This window comes from Varanus komodoensis, unplaced genomic scaffold (genome assembly GCF_004798865.1).
Source record: "Varanus komodoensis strain SLA01 unplaced genomic scaffold, ASM479886v1 scaffold11, whole genome shotgun sequence".
NCBI classification, from domain to species: Eukaryota; Metazoa; Chordata; class Lepidosauria; order Squamata; family Varanidae; genus Varanus; species Varanus komodoensis.
In genome coordinates, this window is record NW_025335317.1 from 27,239,099 (window position 1) to 27,256,888 (window position 17,790).

The window sequence follows — 17,790 nt, forward strand, 5'->3', positions numbered from 1 at the left end:
GAGTATTTTGAGGGGGATTAACTGCAATGTGTCCTTTACTGTAATGTTTTGGGGTTTTTTTCGACTTGGGTGCCCAACCAATGTTTTCACTGCAACTGCATTTCTTTTTCACTTTGCTCGCAGTTTGAACTTAGAAGCATCACTTGAACTACTAGGCACCACTGTACATCTGTTCTTCACTGAAACTGTGATGAGTCCCTTCAGCAGATACTGAGTTTACTGGAGAACTGGCGTTTATAGCCAATATTCACAGGTCATCTTAACATTCTCAATACATCTTTTCAGTATATGAATCGAGATGTTTCTTGGCTGTACACTGCAATTTCTGGGTTTCAGCACAAGCTCTATGCTTGTAGAGCAGTTTGAACGCAGTATTTTTTTTCATTTTCTTGCTTACAAGATGAATTTGGGAGATTCTGTGAATTTTAGCACCTATCAATCCCACTTGGATGTGCTGAAATGTAAATTTGAGATACATTTTGTGACTGGGCTGAACTTCACCCCTCACTCACACTATTCAGCAATCCCAGAATGATTGACATCTCAACTGTGGAATGGCACTTTCAGATGGAATTTTGTGAACTTCGGGCTGACCCCTTTCTTACACAATGGAGTAGCATAGGTGCAGAGTTCTTTAAATTATTTTCAAAGGAGCAGTTTCCATTGTTTTGTGATTTCAGGCTTTGCATACTGTCAATGTTCAGCTCCACATACCACTGTGAACGAGCTTTTTCAAACAGGAACATCAGCAAGTCCAAAACTCGAAAAAGCAGACCATTCACTGGAGAATTGCCTGCAGATGTCAACAGCACAATTCAAGGCAGACATCAACTTGCAAAGAGTTTTCAAGCTCAAACATCCCATTGAGGTTGCCAGCATGTTTGCCTGTGACTCCAAATCAACCATTTCCCTGCATATATATCCTTTCAGTGTGAACCATTTTTTTTTTTTTTTTGCAGATAGATTTGTTTCTTCGAACTTGCAGAGAAAAGACAACTCATACTGGTTTTTTCCCTCGTTCAATGATTAAATATATTGTGTATATTAAACTAAATAAATATATTGCAAACACTTTAATTTACAATATGGAAATGTAATTCATCGTGTGGCCCCAGGTTTTGTGACCCTTGAGATATGAAAAGTTGGACTGCTCTTCTTTGGAACCTTGCAAAGCATATTCTTCAAGTGTTAGGGAAAAATTGGGGTGTGAAGCTACTTTAGCAAAAGAACAGGACAAATTAATGAGGGGGGAGACTATCAGTGGCTACTAGCCTTGCTGGCTATGCGCTACCTTCCTTACCAGAAGTGGCATGCCTGCATGCCTCAGTTGCTGAGGAGCTCGGGCAAGAAGGTCTTGCACCCATCTTGACTGAGAGATCCTGTGGACAGCTGTTTTGCCACTGTGTGTATGGACACAGTGCTGGACTAGATGGACTTTTGGTCTGAACCTGTATCAGTTTTCTTATGTTGTAATCACTAGGTTTTTTAAGGGTACTTTAGGTGTTTGTGGGATTCTCCTCACTTTTTCATGTAAGGATAAACCAGGATGTGCACATAAATTCCTTATATCTATCCCACAGTCAGAAGTCTAACTGTAAAGAAAACACTTGCTCCTCTCTACACATCTAGTTGAAGCGTGCTTAGCCGAGAAGCACAGAGCAGCAGTGAGTCCCACTCCACACTCCCATCTGTCAGTCTTCTCGGAATGAAATTTCACCCTTTTTGTAGATGCAATTTTAGGAATCTACACAGAAGTAAATCACATTAAGTCGCTGAGAAGGTGACATACACAATCGACTCCCCTGCCTTAATACTTCAGTAAGTGATCTAAAAACTCCATTGTCCCAAAGATGGAACATTCTATAGCTTCAATACAAAACTTGGGATATATTTATAATAATTAGGTCTTAGTAAAATAGATCTTTCCCAGATATGGCTCCATATACCCTGTTGTCCAAGCCTACGCCACTTAAGTCAACTGACTTTTTAAAATGGATTTGAAGAGCCATACACATCCATTTGCATTCTAAGCAGGCATTAGGACTGGTTTAAACAAGAGACTTGATTTGTGCCATGAGCAGATTAGGATAGAAAAGCACTCGGTACCTTATCGGAGGCATTCTTAACTTATGTTTCGACACCTTATGTTTTACATCCTTGTGTAACAATCTAAGTCACAAGGAATAACTTATTCACTGCTCCCAAAATCAATTCTCAAAGGGGCTGCTGGTGGCATAAGGTCAAGTATCACTGTTTCTGCGCATGCATGCACACACACACACACACACACACCCTGGGCTATGTGCCACTTACTGCTGGATGACTGAAGGGGAAACTGGGAAAACAAGAGGCCTAGGGAAAACTGATTATCAGTTGGGCACATGGAAATAGCGTTAATATTCCCATGGGGTTAAAATGTCATCCAAATCCCAGAAGTGTCCCAGAATTCAGAAAGCTATCATAAAATCCCAGTAGCATAAATTTCTGTTTGGTTCATGCTAAATTAAGGATAGTTTAATTTAAAGACATTTCTCTTCAGATATGTAAATTGAGAACATCATTTTGTGTGCGTAACTTTAACAGCAGAAATGGCTTCTTGCACATGCACATAAAATACTATGGTAAGCAAAGGAATGCTGGGAGTCATCATTCTGAAAAGGTCTATCTTGTAGGAAGATACCATACTGTGTTTCTCCAAAAAGAAGTCATAGAGTTTCAGTAAAGAAACATTGTTCCATACACAGTCCTAAAGAATGGCTGTCAAAGAAAACTCTGGGAAAACCAGGCTAAATTCACTTTTTACATTTTGCTTTAAAAGCTCCATAATTTGGTTCCCCGCCCTTTGGTATACTGAAAAATAACTACACGATTATTAAAGCCGAATAAAAGCTGCAACTCTTATTTCCCACACCAAACCTCAATATCCTATTGAAGCCATGGTGACTGATTTTGATTCCATGACCTACCTCAGTGGCAAACCTACAGCACGCATGCCACAGTGGGCACACAGAGCCCTCTCTGTCAGCATGTGAGCCAAGTCACCCCAGCATCACCCCTCCAGCCGATCATCAGATAACACCAAGCTCATGCTCGGAAAGGAGTAGAGGCACCAGGCCATGTCGTCACAAGCCACGACTCATTAACTGTGACTCATCCGAGCTTTCACACAGCTTGTCAGTGTGCTGCCAAGGATAAATATATATTTGCTTAAACCAGCTGTGAGTTGTTTTTTCTAACCTAAAACCTCAGTTTTCAGGTTTTATTGCAGTGTTGGCACTTTGCGATAGATAAGTGGGTTTTGGATTGAAGTTTGGGCACTCGGTCTCTAATAGGTTCACCATCACTGGGTTAGAGTTAGAAAAATGAGGTGTCCTGGCATGATTTTGATGGTTGGAATTTATTTATTTTATTTATTGCATTTATATACCACCCCAAAAGCCCAGAGGGCTCTCTGGGTGGTTTACAAACATTAAAACCCCACCAATCCTAAATAAATAAATTTGTGTTTAGAATGGGCAGAATTGATGAGCTGTGCAGAAAAAGCTGCTAAAGAAAGGGTTTTTCAAAATCGCCTTCTTTTCAGTGGAACTTTTGCGCTATATTAGGCTTTGGGGTACGTACTAGGGTAGGGTTAGAGCAGTGGCTGTGAACTTATGGCACACGTGCCACAGTGGGCATGCAGCGCCCTCTCTCTCAGCATGCGAGCCAAGTCACCCCAGCCCCAGCCCCATGGGGAAATGACTAGGGTTATTGACACGATCGCTCCTAAGCATCCTCTCCCACCTGGCAGAGCCCATTCATCCCCCTGGTATACACCTGAACTATGGGCAATGAAGCGGGTTGGGAGACGTCTAGAGCGTAGGTGGAGGAAATCACAGGATGAATCTGACCGTTCTTAATAGCCCATTATTGGGCCTATGCTGTGGCGGTGAGGGCAGCAAAAAAGAAATTCTTCTCTGCTTCCATTGCCTCCTCACAATGCCATCCAGCGGAGCTCTTTCAGGTGGTACAGGGGCTGGTTCACCCAGGCCCCAAAAAAGATCTCATGCCACCCTCGACAGCCCGCTGTGATGACTTTGCCAAGCATTTCAAGGAGAAAATCGCTCAGATTCGTCACTCCACTAGTGACTCAGAACCTTCTGGGGAGGTGCCAATGTTGCCGTCTGGTCCAAAATTGATGGACGAGTTTCAGTTGTTGCGGCCTGATGATGTGGACAAGGTGCTTGGACAAGTACATCCCACCACCTGCTTACTGGACCCTTGTCCTTCTTGGCTGCTTAACAAAGCCAAGCATGGGATAGGGGCCTGGATCCTGGAGGTTGTCAACGCCTCTCTAAGGGCCAGCCAGGTACCTGCCCCTTTAAAGGAGGTGGTAGTCTGGCCAGCCCTAAAGAAGGCATCCCTGGATCCAGAGATGGCTGCCAATTATAGAACGGTGACCAACATCCCGTTCTTGGGCAAGGTGTTAGAGCAGGTGGTGGCGGGACAACTCCAAGCACTCTTGGATGAAACTGATTATCTGGACCCATTTCAGTCCGGCTTCCTACCCGGGTACGGTACTGAATCTGCCTTGGTCGCCCTGTATGAAGACCTGTGCAGGGAGAGACAGGGGGAGGGCATCCCTGTTGGTTCTCCTGGACCATGGTATCCTTCTGGATAGGCTGGCTGGGTTAGGACTAGAAGGCTCTGCTTGGCAGTGGTTCCGCTCCTATTTGGCTGGCCGAACCCAGAAGGTGATGCTGAGGGATTATGGCTCTGTGCCATAGAGTACCACAGGGTTCCATTTTGTCCTCCTTGCTATTTAGCATCTACATGAAATAGCTGGGAGAGGTCATCAGGAGGTTTGAGCTGAGGAGTCACCAGTACGCTGATGATTCCCAGCTCTACCTCTCTTTTACAACTAATCCAGTTGAGGCAGTGGCTGTCCTGAACCACTGCCTGGACAAGGTAATAAAGGGTCAATAAAATGAAATGCTTCTTCTGGACCTCTCAGCGGCTTTCGATACCATCGACCATGGTATCCTTCTGGATAGGCTAGCAGGATTGCGAGTTGGAGGCACTGCTTTGCGGTGCTTCCGCTCCTATCTCAAAGGCCAATTCCAGAAGGTGGTGCTGGGGGACTATGGCTCTGCGCCATGGCAGTTATGCCATGGAGTTTCGCAGGGGTCCATTTTGTCCCCCTTGCTATTCAACATCTCCGTGAAACCGCTGAGAGAGGTCATTAGGTGGTGTGGGCTGTGGAATCATCAGTACACTGATGATACCCAGCTCTACCTCTCATTTTCAACCAATCCAGGTGAGGCAGTGGCTGTACTGAACCAGTGCCTGGCTGAGGTAATGGGCTGGATGAGGGCCAATAAACTGAAGCTCAATCCAGACAAGACGGAGGTCCTGTTGGTGGGTGGTTCGGGCTTCGGGGTAGGGGACCTGGACCTTGTCCTGAATGGGGTTGCACTCCCTCGGAGGGACAGGGTTCGCAGCTTGGGAGTGCTCCTCGACCCAGAGCTGTCATTAGAAGCTAAGGTGACGGCGGTGGCGAGCAGTGCTTTCCTTCAGCTTCGGCTGATCCATCAGCTGCACCCCTATCTGGAGAACGATTGCCTGGCGACAGTGACACATGCACTGGTAACTTCCTGATTAGACTTCTGTAACGCGCTCTATGTGGGGCTACCCTTGAAGACAGTCCGGATACTTCAATTGGTGCAAAACAGAGCTGTCAGGTTGCTGACGGGGACTGGGCATTGTTGTCATATAACCCCAGTCCTCCGTCAGCTTCACTGGCTTCCCATTGAAGTCCGGGCCCAATTCAAGGTGTTGGTTATCACCTATAAAGCCCTCAACGGCTTGGGACCTGGTTATCTAAAGGAGCGCTTGCGTCCATATATGCCCTCCTGCTCCTTGAGCTCGGCAGCAGAGGCCCTTCTACGGGAACCCTCTGTGAAAGATATTAGGAGGGTGAGTACCCGGAGGAGGGCCTTCTCTGCGGTGGCGCCCCACCTATGGAATGTGCTCCCCAGAGAGGTCCACCTGGCGCTGTCGTTATTTGTTTTTCGGTGCCAGGCCAAGACTTTATTTAAAAGTTACTTTAATTGTTAATTTATTGATTGTATAGAAATTGTTTAAATAAATAAATAAATTTCTTACACTTTCTAATTCAAATCAGCATGTATTATCCTCAAAACACTGATAAGTTTGAACCAGACCAATCTTCTCAGCCATTTTCTGAGTGTTTTAGAGAAAAGTCTATTGTTCTTCTAATGTCTGGTTATAATGCTAGAGTATGAATTGGATGTTTCATCATTAACATTAACTCAAAGTTATACTTCATAGGGCTGAGGGACAGCCTAGTAAGGTGGAGAAGATTCAGCAAAGACTGTAATCACTCCCCTTTTCCACAAGCCACGGCACCCTGAGTGGAATTCTGCTCAGGGAATACTTCTGCTAGTAGTGGAAAATCATATATCTATCAGTACTGTCGTAATATTATATCTGTGTTATCTAGGATCTATTTGCAAATATTAACCATTTGAATATATATTGAGTCATTTTCTATGAACACTGACAATATAGTTGAGTTACACATAGAAGATTCCTTAGCTTTGCGAAGGCTTGTCTCATGAAATTATACCATGAGTATAATTTCTCTGCATCCAAGCTGAGGAGCAGTACAACTGCTAAAGAGTTATTTAATTTGAACATACAAAATAAGAATATAGTCCATAATTATGCTATGTGTGAATTGCTCATTTTCTTACCTACCTAAGGTAGAAAGACTGTTGCAAACGTGATTAAATATATATCTGAATTATGACAAACACAGGTATTCCTCTAAGTGTAGAACAAAAGCACCTAATTTTCCATTTTTTGAGCCAGAATATAAAATTACAAGAGATGCTACAATGTATGATGAAAAATGGTGCTTAAATCTATCACACAGTTTATCAAAAATATTAAATGAGCAAATACCAGATGTGTCTTCTTGAACTTCAAACTCTGCACCAGCAGACCCAAGAAGAGAAGCACCATGTTTTAAAAGTCGGCAGATATCAAATCTGTCAAAGCGCAGACGATCCGAGGTAGATAACTCTTCCATCAGACTTTCACAGCCATATTCTGGATTTAAAAGAAATGCAGAATGAGATTGGTGCTGCTGAAGGAGAGAGGTTGTATATACAGCTCAACAGCTCTCTAGTTTAATAATGGGTGAAAGCATTACACATGTAAGCAAGGTGAAAAGGTAGGCAATAAAGAATGTACTTTATAGAAAGGAGGAACCTTTTATTTATTATTGATTTGTTAACAAATAAGCATTTTATACAGTGTAAGAGCTGATGCAGGACACATTCAGAGATATGCCTGAACGCAAATTAAAAATTATAATTTGTAATAATTTTAGATCTTTTTAAAGCACCTTGTTTTGGTCGTGGAGCTGGATTCCATTCAGGTACATTTTTCACTATTGCTTCTACAGCTTGACCAGCTGCAATGCGGGTATCCCAGTTTGTACTCCTTAAGTGTATCAGTACCTTTAAGAAGTTCAACAATGAATGAGTTATCTTTATAGATTAAAACCGGTTCGGACAACAAAACAACCCACAGGAGCAACACCTCCTAAAATAATCTTGGGGTTTTCAGAGTAGCTTGTTGCTCTCAAACAAGCCACCTTATGAGAAGCCGTATGGATTCACACCATGACAACCCACTGTCTTGTCACTTATGATGGGTAAATATGAACTCAGTTACTGTTAGAGAAATTTCTCCTCAGCATCCACTCACCCTCCAAAACATTTAGATTATCAAGTTCAGCCAACTAATTGCTTTGTTCTCATGAGGAGGAGGGGCTGAGGTAGCCCCTGGTTTCTATGGACAATTGTAGTGCCTTGTCCTTTTCTTCACTTGAAAATGGCCCTGCCCCACCGCCTGTCCTGAAGCTGGCCTTCACCAGTTGGTGCATTAGCTGGCACAAAAGAAAACATGCTGGCTGACAGGGCAAAGGGGGGCTGCAACTTGCTACAACTTTGTTACAACTTCAGAAGGCTTCAGTTGTAGTGGGGACTCCAATTCTTCCTATGGCCAGTCAGCCAGCATTAACCAGCTACAGAACTGTGCACTATGATAGCCAGGAATAATGGCACTTCACATTGCTTATGAAAATACTCAATAAAATGCTTACTTTAGCCAAGAGATTATTTAGCTCATGTGGATGAAGCTTCACAACCTCCCCCAGTTGCTGTGCAGCGGCTTTCCTGGTTACTGGTGTTGTGCCAGTGTCCAATAAGATAAAGAGACGATCAAGCCTAGTATGAATAACAAAATAAAATTTATTTTTTCTACCTTTACACTCATTTTCCATTCAAAATGTTTACTTTTCACAGTCATTTTGACTTCGGGCATGAGCCAGAAGTCATAGGGTGCCAGATCTGGTAAACAAGGTGGATGAGGATGCACCTTAATGTTTTTGACAGAAATTGCTGTACCAGAAGTGATGCGCATTTTGAATCGATTCAGGACATTGAGGCAGCCACAACAACACAACTAAAGATGCTCATGAAAGAGGACTTCCAGAATTGCTTCAGAGAGTAGCAAGAAAGATGGGGTAAGTGTTCGAAGTGATGGGGAGTATTTTGAGGGGGATTAAAGGGAATGTCTTACTGTAATTTTTTTTAGTTTAAACATTCACTGTATTTTTGATGACACCTTGTATATAACCACTTCTCACTAAGGTACAGTAGATACACATAACATTATTACTTCAAACTCAGTATGTTTCAAGATGCCATATTTGCTGTTAAAGTTTATCGAAATGGCTATTGTTTAGGGTCTGGGAACAGATTAATTCACTCTCCATTATTTCTAATGGGAGAAACTGATTCAGAGTTTGAATGATTCAAATGGTCTCCTGAAACAAATTAAGTTCAAAGTATGAGGCACCACTGTATAACTTTCCAAGGACTGCATAACAGTGGTGAGCACTACCATTGTATTTCCCTTGCCTTCTGCCACTCAAAATTTGAGGTTGATGGCAGTATATGGGGTAAGGTATCCTTTTCACCCAGCTGACACACCCTTGTAAATGCCACCCCTATTAACCAGACTTAGAAAAATAATCCCATTTGTGCAGGGTTCACATGTAGCATAGCCGCATACTCAGAATTAAGTCTCACTCAAGTCAAAGGGAATTCCAAACTTTTTTAATCTGGGGAAACATACACAAGCTTCATGAGTGCAGAATTAAGTGGAAATACAGTTTAATAGCTAGAAGGGAAGGTTTGCAATGAATTTTCCTCCATTTACTTCTCAGCTCTATTATCTGTGTATATTTCTCAGTAAATACACACACTAATGTTCTAGGAAGTTTAAAAAAAACCCTTAGGTGACAGACCGGAAAGGAGCAAGTGGAACACCAGTGGTGCTTAGACCAGTCTACCACATGCACACCCATTCAGTTTCCCATCTAGTATTTTTACAACCATCAGGGAACTGCAATAAATGCAACAGTAAGTGCTCTGGACAGGTGCCATGAAAAGGAATATTGGCCCTGTCTGGATGATCAGAAGTCTCTGGGAAATGTTAAAAATGGAGGGCACTGAGAACTGTCAGGTCAACACTTGAAACAGAGAGGATTACTTCGCTTAGACACCCCCTTTCATGGCATCTACTTTTTTCTCTCTATCAGTGATTTTTTAGCAACTGAGCATGATTAGACTATATGCAGGCTGCCTTGTCAATATCCATCTATGTTACCAACTTACAGCTGAAACTTACAAAACATTAACCAGAGAAGACTACACATACATGTGTGAATGCATTAGACTAACAAAAATAGAGAGAACACATGTTTATGAAGGCCCCTGTGCATATTTCTGAGGCCAAAATAAGGTGGCGAACCATTGAAGGTTGGTCCAAAGTGCGTCTTTAACATTGGCAGAAGGGCTTTCATTGGCAACAGTATATGCAAACAGTAGCAAGGTTCAGTAGTACCTTGGCTCACGAACTTAATCCATTCCACGACTCTGATCACAACCCAAATTGGTTGTGAGCCAAGTTAAATTTCCCCATAAGGTTCCATGTAAATAAGGTTAAAAAAATAGTTACAGAATAATCACAAAAATCTGAAGCAAAAGAACAACAAAGATCGCAGCCATCCCCCCCGCCCTCACCCGTGTTCCCTGCACGAGCGTGGGCATGATCGCACTCAGGCAGGGAACACAGGCGCAATTGCAGCCATCTCCCCCCGGCCCCCAAGTATGATCACTGCCATATCCCCCTGCCCCAAGCACAATTGCGGTCATGCTTGTGCAGGGAAGACCCAATGCAGAGTTTGCGACCTGAGGCAAAATTTTCCCTAAATTTTTGTTCACGACCCAATTTGGTCGTGAACTGAGGCATTCATGAGCTGCGTTACCACTGTAATTTGGCTGTTCTTGACAAGTGGTCCAACTAGTCGCTCTTCAAACCACAGTGAAATTGGTCACAGAGGTTCAGATGACACAACAGCCTCCTATGGTTAGCGATTACGGACTGTTACACTGTAGGAACTCAGATGCTTCCTCCAGGGTGGCTTATTTAGGCTTGTTCAAGTGGTTGTTGGACTTGAGGGGTTGCTGCATCGTTGAGAAATGGTGAGCAAGCTGCTTGATTAAAGCAAAAACAAAAAAACAAACCCTTATAATACTCTTGGGCCTCCTCTAGGAACAGTGGCTCCACCAAGTTCCCAACTTTACTAACATGCTCTCCTCTGCCATAGTTATGAGCCTTTCTGCAGCTGCCACTTGTGAGACTGATTTTTGCAGTATCTGAAGTTACAGCCCCTCCAAAGTGTCAAACTGCACACTCAAGAGGCCACTGCTGGGTCTCCAACTTTTTAAAAATTACTTGTGCCATAAACATGCACAAATATTTTGCTATTCTTTTAAAGGGTTTTGCTGGTGTTGTAAATATTTTGGAGGTTTAAACTGTCTTTACCCTTTTGTATATTGCAAATTTATACTGTCCTAAATTTGTTCATTGGATTTTATTTTGTACTTTTCTGTATTTTTAAATATAGTCCAAAAACCATGCACAACTCCAACTACTGAAAATCTAAAGTTTTGGCAATGTCCTGGTAACTGTGCACTCTCAAAGCAAGTATCATCTATGAACAATAGCAAAAGCAGGGTGGGGGAAGGACAGGGGGATATATGCATATGTCACAGGCAAAACCCCATTTTAAAAGAATGTCTGCTACTGACATTTATTTAAAGCTTTTGTATGTCGTCTTATTTTACAAGATCTCAGGATGGCTTACAATATTCAAAAAAACAATTAAAACAATTTCAATAAATAGAACAGAACAAAATAAATCACAAAACAAACAGAGCAACTAAACTTAAAAGCTGTTAAATTTTAAAATACTGTTTAAATAAAAATAAAAAGGTTTTGGTCTGGTGATGAAAAGAGTATAAAGTTGGCACCAGGCGTACCTCTCTAGGAAGTACATTCCAGAGTCTGGCCGCCACAGCAGAGAAGGCCCTACTCTGAGTTGATGACCTTTTTACCTCTCTTAGAGAGGGTTCCTGGAGCAGGGCTTCTCCTATAGATCTTAAGGGGTGTGAGGGCATATACGGAAGGAGGTGTTCCTTCAAGTATCCTGGTCCCATGAGCTTTTCCAGGCACCTAAAGAATCTGCCAGGTCCACATTTATTTAAAACATTTTAATGCCGCCCCCAACGCAACAAAGTCTCGGGGCGGCTTACAACAAAAACAAAAATATACAAAATTATACAAAAACAAAGTTATACACTAAAAATATTAAAACCCGGTGCATCTCGGCTTAAATTTTAAAATCCTACATAATTAACACTTAAAATAAGTTTTAAATAAAAAGGTCTTAGCCTGGCGCTGAGAAACAGATAACAATATAAATTTCCAATATATAAAAGTGTAAAACAATTTAAACCCCTAAAACAATTGCAATACAAATTACACTTAATAAAACAGCTGGCATAACTCAACATACGTGATAAAAAACCTGGAAATAGAGGGCAGTTTTAGCATGTTACCAAGATGACGACAATGTTGGGGCCAGGCCTGCCTTACTGGGGAATTTGTTCCAGCTGCATAAATGGGAGGCCACCACTGAGCAGGACATCTTCTTTGCTGCCTCCTCCTGGGCCTCCCCTGAAGCTGGCAACCAGAGGAGGGTCCCAGGTTCAGATTGTAAGGTTCAGGTAAAGTGAGGCCAGGAGAGGCAGTCCATCAGGCATTGTGGTTCCAAGTCATGTAGGACTTCGTAAGTTAAAAGCAACACTTTTAATCGTGCTTGGAAGCATACAGGCAACCCAAAAAAAAAAAAAGCTCCACTGGGCAGCAAATACATTATTGAATAGAGACAGTGAGATGTTGTTTCTTTGCCCCTCTCACTGCCCCTAAGTATACCTGATTACAGGTACACAGCAGGGCTTGATTATATTACGATTTATAGCCTGCTTATCTCTAAGTAACTGAAAGCAGCTTACATGGTTCTTTCTCCTCTCCATCTTATCCCTCAAACAATAACCCTGTGAAGTAGATTGGGCTGACAATCTGTGACTGGCCTAAAGTCACCCAGTTGGCTCCATGGCTGAACAAGGACTAAACCCCAGAATGTCCAAGTCTGCTAGGAATTTTCCTATATTTGCACTCGTTTCCTATTTTGTTTCATCACACTTGGTTCCAGCATATACTCACCTTCTGATATGTCAAGCAAAGTGAGTGCAAGTAAAGTATTTCAAGCCTGCCTTTGGCAAAAATCCATGGATGCTGCCTAGCTGGACAGTAGACACTTTTCAGAACACTAAGCAAGCAATGCTTCCAATTCAGCAAAAGGAATCATTATTATAGTAAGGAGATGAGGCAAGACTAGTCTTGTCATGCAGGTCCCTGGATACCTGTGGGAGGACCGAGGGAGCCAGACAGAGAACAACCTACAACGAGCCCAGCCCTGTGTTGGATGCAGTGGCTGATTCTGGTCTCTTGAATAATGGTTCTAGTCAAACCCAAGCATGGCACGACTGAAGGTATTTTATTGCTTTATTACTACAGTTACTTTACCTTTATATCTTGCCTTTCTTCCTCTTGTGAGAAAGGAAAGATGGCTTCTATAGCTCCATTTTATCCTTACAGCAACCACTCTGTGAGGTAGGTTGGGCTGAAAGAAAGTGACTGGCCCAAAATCAACCATTGAGCTACACAGTCAAGTGGGGAGTAGAACCCAGACCTCCCAAGTTCCCAGTTCAGCACTCTAGCCATCACACTGTCTCTTCACAGTACTTTAGAAATTCCAAAGAATCCATAGTGTTAAAAAGACAAGCAAAATACTAGAGATGAATTATTACAGACAAAATCATATACATGCATACAAAGATATGCCTCCCACATACAAAAAAAGCCTACCTAAAAATATTAGATTACAATCAAGTTAACAAACCTATTGTGTGTTATTTTCTAAATAGCTACCAAACCAATTAAAATACACATGGAAACTGTTTCCCTATGATCTACTAACACTTAAGATTCCCTACTTAATGCAGCTAAAAGCCCTAACAGCGTGAACAAGCTGGTTCGAAAAATGCTGTTTTGTATGTTTTCATTACAGTGAGATGTAGCTGATAAAACTGACTTTTTCTAATAACCCAATCAGCATACAGAAGTGACAATGTTAAAAATTGATGGTTTCAAAACAATGTTGCAATGCAGTATTTTATTATTTACAGTATGTGTGCTAACCTTTCATTCAGATAGTCATACCTAGAAGCCCATTCTACAAGTAGTTTTTAAACAGGAAAATATCAAAATGTAAGCAAGTCATACTGATTTTCAAATGTAAGCAGGGCTGACCCCCACTACAAGGAATAGTAAGAGGGCAAGCTTGGTCAGTAGACTTTTGAAGTCATCAAGGGCAAAGTAAAGATGAAATAAAAATGTAACTCTATGCAAACTCTATGAAAATTTAAACAGGAAAGGCCTACAATTTCCACTATGGCCCAGATAGAAGTCCCAACATACCCCGGCCATTTGTACTAACAAGCATAGGGTTGCACCCCAAATAAATTTAAATATTATACAATTATAGATCCATAGAATAGTTGTAGTGAGCCGGAAGGTCACTAGGTCCAACCTGCTCCTCAGTGCAGAACTCCATCCCTCTCAGATGGCTATCAGTTGCAACTTGAACACTTCTGGGAAAGGGGGTAGAAGACAACAGAAGTAGCCCATATGACTTCAAAAAAGCTTACAGATGGGCTGAAAACAGAAAAAAGTCATATACAGGAAGGGGAAGAAAGGTAAGGCTACAAATGAAGAATGTAGGCAGAAGCAGAGAATTGCAGGGAAGGCATCAGGAAGGCCAAAGCCAGGAATGAAGTGAGACTACCAAGGGATGCTAAAGGCAACAAGTCTTTTTTAAATATGTCCAAAGCAAAAGACAGAGGGAAAGAAATGAGAGGTGCAGCTACTCAATGTGGATGGTAAAATAAGATGACAATGAAAAAGCAGAAGTGTTCAATTCTTACTGTTGCTATCTTTCCCCAAAAGATCTGTCGCCTTCCTGATCAAGGGAAATACAAGCTGAAGGAACAGAATGGCAAGCTCAAGATTGATAAGCAAAAGGTCAAGGATCATTCAATTGGGTTGATTGAGTTCAAATCTCCAGGATCTGATGCACTCCATCCTAGAGTGATAAAGGAGCTGGCAGAAGAGCTCTCAGAACCATTCTGTATTATTTCTGAGAAATCGTGAAGGACAGAGGAAGTACCAAATGACTGAAGGGCAAATTTTGTCCCACTCTTCAAGGAAAGAAAAGAACCACCTGGGAACTACAGACCTGTCATTCAGACATCAATCCCTGGAAAAATTCTGTAACAGATTATAAAGCAGTCAGTCTGCAAACCCCTTGAAAGCAATACAGTGATTACTAGCTGGCTACAGAATCAGACTCAAAGAGTATGCATCAATGGTACCTTTCTCAAACTGTGGAGAGGTAACAAGTAGGATACTGCAGGGTTCAGTCCTGGGCCCAGTGCTTTTCAATGTTTTCATTAATGACTTGGATAAGGGAGTGAAGCTAACAATTATTAGATTTGTAGATGACACAAAACTGGTCAAACAGCTAAAACTCTGGAAGAGAGATAAGATACAGGGAGAACTTGATAGGTTAGAACACTGGGCAGAGAACAGAATAAAATTCAGTAGGGACAAATGCCAAGTTCTGCACCTAAGAAAAAGAAAGCAAATGCATTGTTACAAGATGGGAACTATTTGGCTGAACAATACTGCAAGTGAGAAGGAACTTGGGGCTGTTGCAGATTACAAGCTGAAAATGAGCCAGTAATGTGATACAGCTGCAAAAAGGGCAAATGCTATTTTGGGCTGCATTTTCACTTCCAAATCACATGAAGTACTAGTCCCCCTTTGCTCAGTACTGGTTAGGCCTTATCTGGAGTACTGTGTCCTGCTCTGGATACCTACTTAAGAAACAACAAATAATTCAGGGACTGGAGGCAAAGCCCTATGAGGAAAGAGTGAGAGAACAAGGCATGTTCAGCCTCAAGAAGAGATGGCTGAGGGGTGATAACAGCATTCTAAAAGTACTTGAAAGGCTGTCAAAGAGGAAGGGCAAGATCTTTTCTTGTTCATTCCAGAAAGCAGGACAAGGAATTATGTACTTACATTGAAAGGAACCAGATTTAGACAAGGTGCCAGGAAGAATTTCCTCACTGTCAGAGCAGTGCAACAGTGGAATCTATTACCTATGGAAGGTGTGGGCTTTTCCTCAAAGATATTCAAAAAGCATCTGGAAAGTCAACTGAATGGAATGGTGTAACATAGTATCCTGCAATAGCAGGGTGTTGGACTCAATGGCTGCCTGACCCCTTCCAACTCTGCTGTTCTAAGATTCAGTGATGTGCTTTTGCCACAAAACAGGCAAATATACTATTTTAGGCTGTATTAATAAGCATCATTTCCAAATCCTATGAAATACTAATTCCCCATACTCGGCACAGGTAAGGCCTCATTGGGAGCACTGTGTCCAGTTATTGGCACCACAGTATAAGAAAGGTGCAGACAGGATGGCAGGGCTCAGAGGACGACAACAAGGATGATCCAGGGTCTGGAAACAAAGTCCTGTAATGAGACATTAAAATAATTGGGCATGCTTAGCCTCAAGAAGAGAAGGGTGAAGAGAGATATGATAGTACTCCAAAAGTACTTGAAAGGCTGTCACAAACAGGAAGGACATCTTGATCAAGTTACAGGAAACCAGATGCTGGGTAGATCTCAGGAAAAATTCCAACCGTTAGAGCACTACAACAATGGAACCAATTACCTAGGGAGGTTGAGGGCTTCCCCACACTAGAGGCATTCAAGATGCAACTGGACAGCCATCTGAGAGGGATGGTTAACTTGGGAGTTTTGCTCTGAGCAGAGGGTTGGGCCTGAAGGTCTTCTTGCCCCTTCCAATTCTACTATCCTATGGTTCTCTAGCACACATGTTTAAAATAAAGTGTTAACACATATTTAACTTCTAATTTCATGAAAAAACATATTAGCTTTATACTGTCATTGTTTGCCTAGTTTTAAAATTTTTGGCTTTTTCTAGAGCAAGTTGCATACCCTGTCAAGTTCACTTTGAACCTATCCTGAGTTAGTTATTAATAGTTTGCAGTAAGTAGCACAGCTACTAATGTGTAAAGACCACACTAGCGACCAGCACAAAAATCTCTGTATGTACAGAGCGCTGGCTGCCAGCAAAACAATCACACATTTGTTAATGCATTTAACACAGTTCAGTAGACTACAACTTAAACAGCAAAAAATGTAAAAAGTCTGACTAGTTGATAAATGTATAACTAGCTATTACACACAGCAGAAATACAAAACCATCTAGTGCAACACAGTTGCTTATGCACAAGCCTAAGCAAAATAAATGGACTTATGTTCTAGGACTATATGCACACTTAATATATAGAACCGGCATACACATACAAAGAAGGCCATCCTGATTAATTTCATGACTCCTCATTCATTTATGTGAAGTCAAAATCTGACTCCAGTACTTAAAGAACGAACGTTTCCTGTGGCTCTCTCAGCACGATTTAGGTTGCAGTTCTTTCTCTAAAACACTTCTTAATGTTAAAGGCGGGATGGGGAAGTTTGGCAGCTTTCATACACTGAAGCCCTAACAGTTAGGGAAAAACTAAGGGAGTTCCTGCTTTCAGGGTGATGCGCCCAGCTGTCCTGGATTTCGTTTTTCCTAGCTTTTAATAGCCGAAAAAATTCTACTTCCAGGAAACTCAGCGAACACACTCACCTCTGCAACCCCACGAGGCCTGTCTCACTCAGGAGAAAGAAAGCCAAGCGCCAGGGGTGCCCATCTGAACATTACGATGACTGCTTGCCTAAGCGAACAGACTCCCATAAAGGCCACCGACTCCCCACAGCCCACATCCCCAGCACCTTACACTGACCTGGAGACGGCCATGACGAGAGACAGACAGAGCCTGGGCCTGGCAGAGCAGCGAGAGAGCCGCCACGGCTCTGGCAGGAAGGAGGGGGGCAGGGCCCTGGCCTGGGCCTCCGGAAAGCGCGCAGCGGCCCACCAGCAGGATGGCGACTAGTCGAGGTTGTAGCCAGCGGCGGCTCAAATCCCCCTCCCCCCTTCCGCCGTCTGTGCAAGCAGTAGCGACGCAAAACACTACCACCGCGGATTAAAGTCTCAATTCCTCCATCACCAGGGAGAAGCCCGACGCCTGGTTTTATATGAGCAGCCAT

General features: G+C 42.5%; 1 protein-coding gene across 3 annotated transcripts in view; it reads right to left on the reverse strand.

The window, feature by feature from the left end:
- Positions 1 to 17,790, reverse strand: part of BTAF1 (B-TFIID TATA-box binding protein associated factor 1) — a 95,557-nt gene extending 77,767 nt beyond the window's left edge. For all 3 annotated transcript variants that reach the window (XM_044420697.1, XM_044420696.1, XM_044420695.1), the window contains exons 1-4: positions 17,487 to 17,790; positions 8,174 to 8,297; positions 7,412 to 7,526; positions 6,967 to 7,113 (exon numbers count right to left, since the gene is read on the reverse strand). In XM_044420697.1, the coding sequence (XP_044276632.1) occupies positions 6,967 to 7,113; positions 7,412 to 7,526; positions 8,174 to 8,297; positions 17,487 to 17,500 (400 nt within the window). In that variant the 5' untranslated portion in view covers positions 17,501 to 17,790. The remainder of the gene's footprint in view (positions 1 to 6,966; positions 7,114 to 7,411; positions 7,527 to 8,173; positions 8,298 to 17,486) is intronic.